This window comes from Rhopalosiphum maidis, chromosome 3 (assembly GCF_003676215.2).
Source record: "Rhopalosiphum maidis isolate BTI-1 chromosome 3, ASM367621v3, whole genome shotgun sequence".
NCBI lineage: Eukaryota > Metazoa > Arthropoda > Insecta > Hemiptera > Aphididae > Rhopalosiphum > Rhopalosiphum maidis.
The window spans coordinates 67,586,850-67,600,321 of record NC_040879.1 but is presented as its reverse complement, the minus strand read 5'-3'; the positions used below and the strand labels follow the sequence as shown (position 1 = coordinate 67,600,321).

The window sequence follows — 13,472 nt, the reverse complement described above, 5'->3', positions numbered from 1 at the left end:
AGCAGTATAAATCTACGACCCGGTCATTTGATACAATTATTTTCAAACCAGTATCTCATCAGTTAGATATCGTTTTTCCCCCAAAAAAGACTGCCTATGTGTAGTGCTAAATTTACGGTTTTGCGGTTTTGGTGTCTATAGATTTCAAAAAAGATAAGCTATAATTTCATAATACCTTCAATGTGCTGTCGTTTATCTTCATCGTTGAGTTAATAAAATCTCTCGTGTTACTGTAAATCGTTAGGTAAGTTATTTAAGTATTTTTGATTATTTTTTTTTACTCCGTTAAAATATATTAAACGAATGCGTACAGTGAAAAGTATATAATTTATTAAATTTTGTACCTCAAAACATGTGTTTTTGAAAATATATTGATAATTTGTATAGCTGATATTATTTCCTTTTCTTGTCTGAAAATACAATAAACACTTATTATTATTTTTATGTAGAAAAAACCTTTTTTTTTGTTATTTAATGTAAATCTTTAAACTATGCAAACGTTCTAATAAAAATAATGTATTTTAGTATGAAAAGTTGGGCAAAAAGAAACTATAATGAGTAATGATTAAAGATTAAATTTATAGTTGAAAAATCGATGAATTTAAATAAATCTATATTTATCAACTTTGTGAATGAGTTTTTACATTTTTGGGTTTAAGGCGGTTTAAGTAATAACTATTTGTGAGGAACCTTGTATTTTAAGCAATAAAAATTATACATTTTATACATTTTTAAATAAACAATTTAAGTAGAATCTTGTAATATATTTATTCATTTTGACTCATAAGTCATAATAAATATTTATATTAACACTTCAACACAAGAAAAAAAATTCTAAAGTTAAATTGTCTATAATTAACATATAATAAGTTTTTTAAGTTTTTGTATATAAAATATATAAAAAAAAAAATTATTTATTGTTTAAAATATCTAAAAAAGTTTTTGAATGTCAAACTTGGTTATTTATATTAACTATATTACCTATCTTATGTAATAATATTGCACTAAATTTTCAACTATGAGGGTGAAATTACGTTTCTTGTAACAATTAGATTTAGTTGGTACTTTAGAAGGCTAAATGTAAAAAAAAATTGGCAAATAGATACCGCTTTGCGGGTTATTATAAATTGTGATGCATGTGTTAAACTTGAATTTAATGATAAATCATTCAATACAAATAACGATTTTGAACGACGGAATGTTAGCTAAGTTTATTTCATGTTATATTTTTTGAGATTTATATTAAAGTATACAATTTAATTTACTGTTAGTATGGTTGTAAAAAACTAGTTGTAAATAACAATTAGTGTAGATTGATTTAATTTTTTCTGAAAATATTGCATTTATTATATTATTAATATTTAATTACTACAATAGTATAATAGTATAATATAATAAATATTATGTCAAAGTATCTATAAAATATTAAAAATTATTTGAGTTACTTTATGGGAAAAAATCAAGAAATATTCAAGAAATTTTTTTTTTACTACTGGTATAGGTGATATTAAATGTTTAAATCTTAGATATAAAAAGAAACATATTTTTGAATTTATAACTACAAAATAATTTGAAGATTTTCAATATTTTACGAAATTTGTAAAATTCAAAATTCAATCACTTAAAAAATATTATGAGTACCTATATGTTTTTTGCTAATTTTAGCATGCAGTAATCATTTTGACTTATGAAAAGCTGAAAAAAAGATTGGACGATTTTAAATATCTCTAAATAGCTCAAAAACATTTAAAAAATATGTTAAAATATATAAACATTTAAATTTTAAATGTTGACCAAATGAGATATTCAAACGAAGAATATCTGGTACTTAGGTTATTTATTTATTTTTTTTAAATATTTTTCGTAGAGATTTAAAGTTATACGTGTATTACTGTATCATTATATTTTATGTACACAATGTAAAAAATATACTTTCAAAACATTTCAATTAATTTTATGTTATTGTTAATTTATATTATAAACTTATGATTTACACTGTTGTTGAAGGTATTGACGGATACGTTAATAACAATAATAATATATTATATAAATACATATTCTATCATAATAATTAAATGTTATTGTTACCAATACAATAAATGCAATATTTTTACGAAATATGTATTCAATTTATCACTTTTCTTCTAATAAAATAACTTAATTAATGAAATACGCTTAGTGGTATTATAGACCGCAGATCTCTGTATGCAGGAATTGCAGGATCATTTTGCACATGCAATAGATCGTATCATTGAATTCGATTTTCATTTTAATTGAGTGACTTACTCAATAATGAAGTATTTTCGATACCTACTGTGCAATCAGAGCAGTTATTTTTTATCGTATTATACAAATTATTACCGTGAAACAATTTTGTAGATTTAATAGTCGAGGGTCTGACGTGTGATTCAATTTTTGCTAGCATATTTTCACGAACTAGCGTATAACTGTCTCCTTCGTATAAGCAAAAAGAGAAAAAAAATTGTTTGTACACTATTATAAGACAAATGCAGTGGATGTTACAATTTCCTAGGTAAAAACTTACTGAGTTGGTCGGAACTTCCAGGTGAACCTTTTTCTCCTTTTCTCGATTTGATGAGTTTTACTGTAAGTAAATCGAATATAAGGCTATCTTGTTCTCTTTGTGAATCCTGGATGGAAATCATCGGTGAATGAATTTTCCAAAAACTCCCTCTAAAAACCACGAGTATTTTAATATGCATCCCAAACATAATACTATTATAGATAAGACTGTATATTTAATGTACTGATAAACTGGTAAAAAAATTCATGAAATCCTGCATTTAAAATTAACGATAAAACATGACCATAAACGTGAAATTTACATTTCTCAGAATGAAAAACATAATATGAATATTTCTAATTTATTTTTTTTTTCATGGGAATAATTACATTTTGTTTTTTTATTTTACATACAATTTTCTAACCATTTTTATACTAGATCCTTATTTTGGTTTGAACAAAAAATATAATATAATGTAACATAGTATTTAACAATATTTAATCATAATTATTACTAACGGTAAATTCTTCAAAAACATGAATTTTTTTTTAATAAAAACGCAATTTAATATAATTTATCAAAATCATTAAACTTAAATTTATTAACGTCACAATTATATTTTGAATGATGGTTGATTTTTTGAGAAATAATTTAGTTTTAATAACGTTTGTCACATCACTCTGATGATGTTTGAAGATTTATTGTTTTTTCATTCGTACGTTTTGAATTAAACTATTATTATGAAAAAAATTTAAAACAAAACCCATAACTGTCAACAACATTCCATAATATCAATTATATGATTATAAAGTTATCAACATTTTTGTTATATATATAAACAAAAGTAATTAACAAGGGTGTGTTCCTTGACTTTAATTAGAGTTAGAGAGTTTGATTTTATAAATGAATATTATGTTTTTTATGTCTTACACGCGCAACCAGTGGAAAAATACTTTGTGTACCGAAGTTAAAGTTAAATGAATTTAAATATATAGTTTGAAAATCGTTTGATAGGCATGTTTTTTTAACAATATTTTTAGTTTTATTATTGATAAACAAATAATCTTTTCTATCCATTCAATGATCTATTGTCATTCCCAAAATAGATGACTTAAAAGAATTCTTTTGAGTTCTGGTTATATTTTAGTGATTACAATTATTAGATTGTTTTAAAAGAATTTGCTTATACTGGTGATTATTCAAAACAACTTTTTAAAAATAGTTTTTTAAAAAAAATATCTTTTGTTAATTATCATCATACATTTACGTATTATGATTCAGAAATATAATTTTCAGTGTTTAAACAATGTTTTTACTATCATTAGGTTGTATTATATTAACGTATAACGTAAGTAGGTACTGGGTTGTTAAATCCTTGTTGCTGTTATCACTTGACATTTGAGAAGTGATTTCTGGACTCTCTTTAAAAATTATTGAGCTATTAGATGGTGGATTTATGTTCGATGGCTTATTGTTCATCCACTTCTTTAGTTCAAAAAAATTTTTTATCCTTCCTATATAAGTATAGAATATAAACACACACACGCTATGGTACAATATAAACATGAATAGTTTGCACTTTTCAAATCATTATAATTTAATATGGTTTTAATCTGCTAACTTTTATTTAATTCCTTCCAATTTTTCCTTTTTTTTTGGCAGTTTAGAAAGTTATACCCTAAAGAAATCATTGGCTGGTATATATAACCATTTGTTCCAAACGTCAATTTTGTCCACCAATGTTGATGATTTTGTCTTTTTATTCCTGTAAAATAAAATACTATTAAATAGTTATCAATATAAAATATTAGTAAATTATGCATTCGTAGATTGCTTGTGTATTATGAAGGTGTATTTAAATATTATTCGAGTTATTAGTTAGCGCTGTTTGGCATCATTGCCGTTATATCTCAAGCTATTATAATTCTTATGTATTATTTTATCGGAAAAAATGCACGGTGATATGAAATTGCCTATCCAAAACGCCGCATTATCATTAATTGTCAAAAAGGTTTAGATAGCTTTAGCTTAAATATTTTATGTGAAGACTATAGACTAACTTTTTAAAATTATTTTGATTTGTAACAACTTGAGTCGTTAATAAATTATTGGTATTAAACAAATTAAATAAAAATATATAAAGTCGTATTAGCATGGATATTGTGATGCTAGTATAATATGGTGTAGGATGACCAGACGTCCCGTACAAAACAAGATTGTCCCCTTTTTAATCATCATGTCCCGTTGTCCCGAAAACCTTCGAACGGGACGCTTTTTATCCAGTTTTTATAAGACGGTTCCGTTTTAACATATTATTTCATTGCATTTTTAAAATAAATCGATCTATGGAATAAATCTAAAATAGTATTATAACCAAATTTATAAATAACAGATAACAGTAAAACAAGAATCAAGGGCTCATGATAAAGAACAATTAAATTAACAATAGAGTTTAATAATTAAAAGAAAATTTTCCTAATTGTTTAAAAAAAATTGTATAAGTTTTGAAATGCAACATTGTGTTGATTAATTATAATAAAAAAATAAATATTCCTAAACATTTGAACACTTTTAGCTTAGGTTAATAACTCAAAAGGGTAAAGTATTAATAATTTTTTTTTTTTAGGGGGGGGGTATAACAACTGCTCTATTATTTTATTTTTTAAAAATGATCACCCTAGTGTAACCTATACTTATGATTTTAAGTATATAACTCACACACGAAAGGTACGATGACACAAATAATTAGGCAATTATATATAACTATATTAAGGACAGTGTGAAGGACGTAGCGTCCATTGTGTGAACTTAATAAATAAACGGGGAAAGGATAACCTCAGGTATTCACCAGAAATAAACGGATCAACTAGAATACTAAATTATATAGTGAAATCCACATAGATTAATCGTTATAATTATAACCACCAATCTCATTGAAAAATACCACATACCAGGGAGATGGACACGAGAGCTTGGTAGGCGGTTAGAGATATCGAAGACACTTAAAGTCGGGTTGTAACAATTCTCATATTTGAAAATAATGAATTATAAAATTAAATATGTAATTTGTTTTAAAACGTATTGAGTTGAATATACATTTATATTATTGATAAAACATAAGTATTCATATTATTGGCAGATGATGAACTTTTGGAGAAGTTTATCGTAACAATTGTATATAGGAATATTAGACATATATTATGCACACCGCCAATTTTTCTGAACGCCAGAGACTCTAGCTGTTTATAATAATATAAACAATATTTTACTTTTATAATATTTAACATAATAATAACATGATCTTAAATTTACCAGGATCCAAACATACGAATTTCATGATTTTTTTTTCGTGATTCAACGCAGGAGGGCTCGCCACAGTCATTTCCATATTACTACACACCAAATTCATGATATGTTGACAGAATAGGTTTTTTTTATTCGGTACGTGCATACGGTATTTACAACCCTAAAATAAAAAAAAACTGAAATAAAACATTATCTTACTTACTACAATATGTTGAAATTAAAACAATAAAGTACTGATAGTAAGTTATCTTACGAAAGGATTTTTCACCAGTTCAAATCGGAAAGCTCTTTCACCACAACACGGATAACGGCCTGTATTCAAATACATAATAATAAGATACATTTATTTTTATTTTTTTTTGACTTTAATTGAAAATAAATAATATAGCTAATGAGATAAACAATTATTTGGTAGTGACTGTGATAACTACTCCAGGAAATTTTATTTGTGCACTATTGAATTTTAATGTGTATATTTTTTTATGTGGGTGATGTGGAATATAGAAATTCCAGTTTCCCATGTTTTGTCAGTTACTAAAAGGATAAGTATTAATTAAAATATAACTTTTTTGTGTATAAATAATTAATTAAAAATTGTGTATAATTCTCATGTTTGTAATGTTATTTTGAGTATACAACGTACACTTATAAGTTATAGTATATGTTCAAAATATATTATACATAATTCCGATCGTCCGTTGGCGATAAATATCACCGACGGGAGTTCATTATGACTTAACGTGAATACAATATTATGCTATACAATACCACAAAACTACCGAAATGACTGCAGTTAATTGATTTGTTTTTAACAATTATTATTAACGCGAGTTAAATTATTTAAATTCAACATTTAACTAACAACAAGTAAAAGCCCGTAGTTCTAAAATATATATTAAACGGGGTGTTTTAATACACAATAATATTGATACTCTTTGATCATTACTGAGGACTGCGAACTGTATAACAAGAAGAGGAAATCATAAATTGTATTCCAAGAAATGAGTTTTGGGTTAGATATTCAACACATAAAAACATATTTAACGTTTTTTCACGGTTAAATGAATTATTTATATTAATATTCACAAGACGTGAAAATCAATTACTTTCTGAGATTTCTAAGCATAAATCATAACTTTGAAATGTTAACAAAAATAAAATGAGGCATTTAAGCTGAAGTATGTGGAAAGAAATCTCACGTTGCTATAGGTTAAATAATGCCGATAATAGATTATTATAATTTTGACTATGATTATAATTCGCATAATCGACAAACAAGTCGAAAAATTTACTTAAATGTAAGATGTATAGGTATTTTATTGTTTTATATTTTTGATTATTAAATAAAAAAATATTTTTTATTTTATTTACGGTAGATGAATTAAAGTCCATCTTTGATAAATTTTAAGTGTTCATTTAATATCAGAGAATAATAGATAGTTGAAATGTAGTAGTTATTACTGATTTATTTGATGCTAAAACAGACGTAAAAAAAAAAAACTTTATAAAAAACTAATAATTTTATTCATTAACTTAATAAATTTTACTTGATAAAATTAACATGTTTCGAACTAAGTAGTACTAATATATAATAATTTACTCCAACCAGGGGGCTTCTTTGGGACTTGATTGAGGTGAGAGAACGTGGATTTATTTTTATTTTGAATATACATACACATTAATAAACATAAGAAAAAATTAAATTCATAAAAAAATTTTTTAAAATTATTCAAAACAATATTTTATAAAAATGTTTATATTATTATTGTAATAAAATACGTAATTCGTTATACCTATGGGTTGCTCCAAGCCCAAATCTCCGATCGGAAAGTATTCGGGTTTCTCCGGATGGTACAGGCACATACCCGAGTTCCTCACCGGATATTGTAATTTACACACGGTGCAAGATAAGAAATGACATTCCGACCATAAATGCCAGTACGTTTTTTCCCAGCTTCCAGATTCTTCGGCTAAGGAATGTATGTATTTTGACAAGTCCAGTTTTTCGCATCTAATCAAATCGCACAGATTTTCATTCAGTGATTATAACTGCGATTGCACGGGGCCGGACACGCATGATAGTTTCAGGGGGGTAATATTACGGAAACTGTTAATAAGTAAACTAAAAAATCATCAATTATAATTTATTATTAAATCCAATGGTATCTCTTGATTCTAGATCGTTGTTTTCAATGGAAGTATAAGAAAATATAGTCAGACGATATTTCATCTGAATTTTTTTAAAAATATTATTATTTGTTCGTAATTTTCAAAACGGGAAAGTAATAAGTTAGTGTAATAAATTGGTTTTTTTTTTATCAATTATTAACACTCAATATTTTAATAATTTCAAATAGTGCGTTGAAAGAAATGGTGTAATTAAACATCACAAATATTGCGTACTCCAACAATATTCGTGCGAATGGTATGCATAAAACGTACAGACTATTATAACGAATAGTTGTTATGCCAGTCGAGGTTTTGAATTTCCGATTTCTGATTTTTTCTAGAGAGATATTTTCTTCCCGCTAATTACTCGCAACTTGTCGCTCGTCGACGCACGCGAGCACTGGTGTTATTCGCATTATACAACCGATAAATTGAAGTCCGGCCCCGCTATAGAACCCCCACAGGTCGGAGTGGTTGCTTCACTCTGTGGTATTGGAAACACCCTCGCCCAACACAGATCGCCCTCCTGCCCCCTCCCACCATCGGATTACTTAGTGTGTATGTAGGTCACGGTACCGTCTTGTTCCACGATAAACTCGGGCACCTTACACGGGATTTGGGAAACGTATTTTGGCCACAGCATCAACTGACAGTCATGGCAACTACACGCAGGCGACGGGACGCGATCGTCATAAAACAGAATGAAAAAAAAAAAAAACAAACAGTGATAAAAATAAAAATAAAACAATATAATTAGGGCAAACAATTTTATATTATACTATAAACCTATAAAATATGATTATATGAACGCAGTTATGCCCTAAAAATTACCAAAATATTGTGCTCTAAAAAAAAATGTCAGAAGTTTTTTATTTCAGCATTTTAAAATCATCTATCGATTTATTAACGCACGACTGAAGAGTACGGTAGGTACGATAGAATATATTATTACGTATTTATTATATGATATTGTTATGCAATACCCAATGTGGATATATAACCACCTTGGCAATACCAATTCCAATTGGACATTTCCGGTTATAGGTTAAGATTAGTTATCTTGCCTATTTCTAATTAATAAGTTCAATTATCCATAGAGATTTTTATGAGTGAAATAAATAATTAGCGATTCTTGATTTGTCCAGTCTTAAAAATCATAAATATTATGCTCTTAAAATGTACAAAATCCTAAAAAATGTCCTGAAAATGCAAAAATACCACATAGTATGCAAAAATATGTAAAATTTTATATTATACAGCGTTGTTAGGTTATGAAACAAATGTTGGTATAAACTAGCAATTTTTTGACCAATCAATAAAAATATGCAAATGCATACAAGTGTTGGCCTTAATTATAATATATTTTCGTGTCGGATTGACTGTGAACGGCGCACGCCGTTTTTTTTTTTTTTTTTTTTTATGTAGTGAATAAACTCACTACATGGCGTTGGCGTAAGACTCGAAATGTCCGTACTCGGCATTAGGATTGGTTTTGAGCAGGTCGTTGATGAGGTTTGTGAATGACGATTGTGTTTGGTCCGTAAGTGTCAGTCGATTCGTATTGGTATCGTCGGCAGAATCGTTGGAAGTTTCATCGTCATAATCGTTCCTGCAATGTTATTCATCACAACATCAACCGAAAAAACACGAGTGGCCAGTCCAGAGATCACAATTAAATAAATAATTAGGAGTTTATCACAAAATAATAATTAACATACACGGGGCGATTCACTTACATTTCCCATTTTTCCTTTAATAATGAATTTATTCCATTTCCGATTTTTGTAAATCGTATTTTTACTTAAAGGCCGTACTTTAAAATTCTCGAAGATATATAATTTAACGTAAATTGTTAAGCTGATTATATTTTCTAAAACGTTGATATATATATATAAACATTTGAATGAGTAAGTTCTGAATTAAGCAATAGAGTCCATGATAATAGCTTTAAAGATAATATCTACGTCGGCTATGATTTAAAAACTATGGAAATTGATTACAATTATACTATGGTTTGTAAAGATTGTCTTAGGACTTAGTGTAATAGTTTATAAGAACTGTATCAATTAATAATTATTACATTCATTTTATATTAAATTTAATATAAAATCTTTAAGTCATAATGATTATTAGGTACGCATACGACATGCAATTTAATAACTTAGAAACTACTCGTTCAAATTTTGATTTAGAGCCATCAACGTTTTCAAAAATATAATCGGCTTAAAAATTCGAATTAAAAAAAAAGTAGTTAAGTAACCACTTTGTTACACAATAAACGTTGAACGTACCTTGTTATTGAATAGATTACTGCAGTGAATGAGTTAAATTTGAATTCAATGATAAATCATTGCATAGGAAAAATGATTCTGAGCATAATCTGTCAGCCTATATTTTTATAAAATCATATTTTATGGTGTACTAACTAATCTTGTACAACGTTGCCGTGACGAATTAAAAGCTAGTTGCAGGGTTTAACACTTCTTATACTCAATTAAATGAGAACTATAAACATACTAAATATTTTGAAGTATCGAATGTTTTGTGTCTCGGCGACCAATATTTTTGAAGTCGTTTCATCTATATTATTGAACTTCGAATATCAATCACTCATAAATACATTTTGTGAATTTGCAATTTTTTTTTTAATTGTTAGTAAATAAACTTATGAGGAAAATCTTATCAAATGTTAAAGTATTTTTTTACCCAAAATTAAAAATATTAATCACATTTAAAAAAGTAAGCAATTCAAGTAAAGCATACAAAAATCCTTAATACTAAAATAATATAATACGTACATAATGTGTAAGTATAAAATACATGTAATAATTTTATAATTTTTTTTTACCTGTATCACTTGGAAACCTGTCTAAAACGGAAAAAATAGCCAGTCTTAACTGTTTCTATATTACACAGGTTTCACAGTACTTTGAAAACTAAACCAAATACTGATTTAAATATCTGTTAAAAATATACAATGGAAATAAAAATAAAAAAATTGAAAAAACTGGTTTTGTATAGCTTTGCCATTTTTTATTTTCTTTTTGGTTCTCTAAATTGATTTAAATGAAATAAATTAAAAGTTTATAAAGGATAGTTCTTCTTAAATTGGTATACAAATCTAAGTATTTGAAAATTAGCGTGTTTGGCGAATTACTCTGTATGTTGTTATTTATTAATGTAATATTATAATATATTATGCAATATTTATGTATAAAGTATAATATTTATATGATCATATTCTTCTAATGTAATAAATAATTATTATCTTCTGCTCTCTTCGCGAAAGCAGTAGCATACTGAGATTATGTGATGAATAATAACTATTCTAAAATTAAATAAATATGTTTATACGTAAATTGGTTTATGAAATAATATTTAATTCTCATATTATTGTATTATGTTTTTTTTTTTTATTATGAACGTAAAAGTAATTAAATTGCATTCGATACCTACATTAGACGATTCAACGAGTTAATAAATAGTTCTGTTTCAACCGTATCTGTACTCAATTTTGTTGGTAACTCCTCCATTTCATCAAAAATTTTGAAAACTTATTGAACTAAAAAAATTTTAAATTTTAAATTTTAAAAATTATATCAATTTTTTTCTTCTTAATATCTTTTGGTTGCTATGTAAATTGTTCCCTATAGCCAATACATTAAATACATAATTATAATAGTCAATAACTATAAGTAATTATTATAATAAATTTTATTTGTCATTTAAAAATTAAATGAAAATATAAGCAATCGCGTTCGAAGTATATAAACAACATATACTATTGCATGTACGGATACAAGCATACAACATATAACCATCAGACATGTACTACTAATAGTGTTTAACATGTATATTAAAATTAATAGGAATCAATTAAGAGTTTCGTGTTATTTGATAAAGTGTAATATATTTATTGGAATTTAAAGAGAAATATTTATTGCAAATAATATTAACATTTTTAAATATACGTGAATCTAATTTTATAATAATTAACACATTTTATTAGTATAAAAATAGTTTTCAGTTGATAACTTATAGTATTTGCATAAGAAATATTCTAAATACCTATTACCCGATGGGGTTTCATTTAAATGCCAAATGTCAATAAATAATAATAATAATATATATTATTTGTATGTTGCAGCTGAGAGATAGTACTAATAATCAAACAAAAATATATGATATTGGAAATGTCGTAGATCGTTGGTCAAAAATTGCAATACATTACATCGTAACCGATTACAATTTTTTTTATCAAATATGAATATATAAACATTTTAGTTTTTACACAAATAGTTATTTTTTTAGACTACCTGTATTTAAGTCGGTGATCAAAATAATGTGCAAATAATGTTATTTTTTTAATGAAAATATTCAAAAAAAAAAGTCTTTATATCTCATACAAATATTTACATTATGTTTGTCAACAATATTTCAGACGAACCGTATTTTGAAAACAGTTATTTTAATCGTTCACATTAATTATGATTCGTTTAAGACTACTTGTTACTTATTTCTCATAACACAGTCGTATTAAATAAATAATATATAATTATATAATTAGGTAGGTATATTATGTATATATTATTGCAGAATGAATATAATATTATACGTATTGTATATTATTATATTTCATCTAATAACGAGAAGGTTTTAAACATGTTATTATTATCGGTCCATCTGTTTTAACATAAAAAGGTCAGCACAACAAAGAACTGTTAACGAATGGTCATTAGCGTGTGTTCAAAGGCTCCATATTATTTTGTTTTTTATACGTCTACTGCTGGCAATAATATCGAACGCAAGCCATCTATTTTAAACTTGAATTTGTTATGAATTATTAATATCAAACTCGTGTCTTGTAAATTTATATTTTCTGGTGAACACGTTATTTAACAAGTTAAATGTGTATAATATTGTACATTACAATAATACTAATTTGTTATGCCTATTTATTTTTTTATGTTTTATCGAAATATATCAACATTTGTCGTCGAGATTACCACACTTGACCGTACGTACTCGAGTGGAAGGATAACGGGTTCACATTTCGTTCATACACAAAAATAACGTTTACAATTTTGAATTAATGATATATAATATATTATTTTATTATTTTAATAATTTATAATGATCAATATATATTTATTTATATATATATAATAATAAATAAATGCAAAGTATAACCAAACCGTGCACAAAGCGAATATATTATTTTTCAATACAATTTGGTTATAATATATTTAAGTATCAATCAAACCAGAACAATAAAATCTATTTTACGGCAATAACACTTTGACAAAAATATAAAAACAATAATAATATTATAGATTTTTTTTTTTTTTTAAATAACAAACATTAACACGTGACTCGTCTCCGAGGGGCAAGGGATCAGAGAAAGAACCAGGGCTTGTTGGTTAACAGTTTACCAATAATGATATTATAATATTTTAGTAGGTGATAATAATGA

At 26.0% G+C, this 13,472-nt stretch overlaps 1 protein-coding gene across 1 annotated transcript; it reads right to left on the bottom strand.

The window, feature by feature from the left end:
* Positions 1–393: 393 nt before the first annotated feature.
* On the bottom strand, positions 394–11,532 carry LOC113558084 (uncharacterized protein KIAA1841 homolog). Its single transcript, XM_026963600.1, has 11 exons — positions 11,456–11,532; positions 9,438–9,608; positions 8,551–8,661; positions 7,624–7,841; positions 6,084–6,142; positions 5,837–5,990; positions 4,146–4,289; positions 3,885–4,038; positions 2,546–2,694; positions 2,362–2,454; positions 394–410 (listed from the first exon to the last, which is right to left on the bottom strand). Exons 1-11 carry the CDS (start codon positions 11,530–11,532, stop codon positions 394–396), a joined length of 1,347 nt encoding a protein of 448 aa, XP_026819401.1.
* Between the last annotated feature and the right edge of the window lie 1,940 nt (positions 11,533–13,472).

Bases quoted from the DNA above. Each gene is read 5' to 3' on its own strand.
- LOC113558084 (XM_026963600.1), bottom strand. From the start codon at position 11,532: ATGGAGGAGTTACCAACAAAATTGAGTACAGATACGGTTGAAACAGAA. The intron at 5,991-6,083 runs GTAAGATAACTT...TTTTTATTTTAG, and splicing joins AACTGGTGAAAAATCCTTTC to GGTTGTAAATACCGTATGCA. The intron at 2,695-3,884 runs GTACCTACTTAC...CGTGGTTTTTAG, and splicing joins AACAAGGATTTAACAACCCA to AGGGAGTTTTTGGAAAATTC.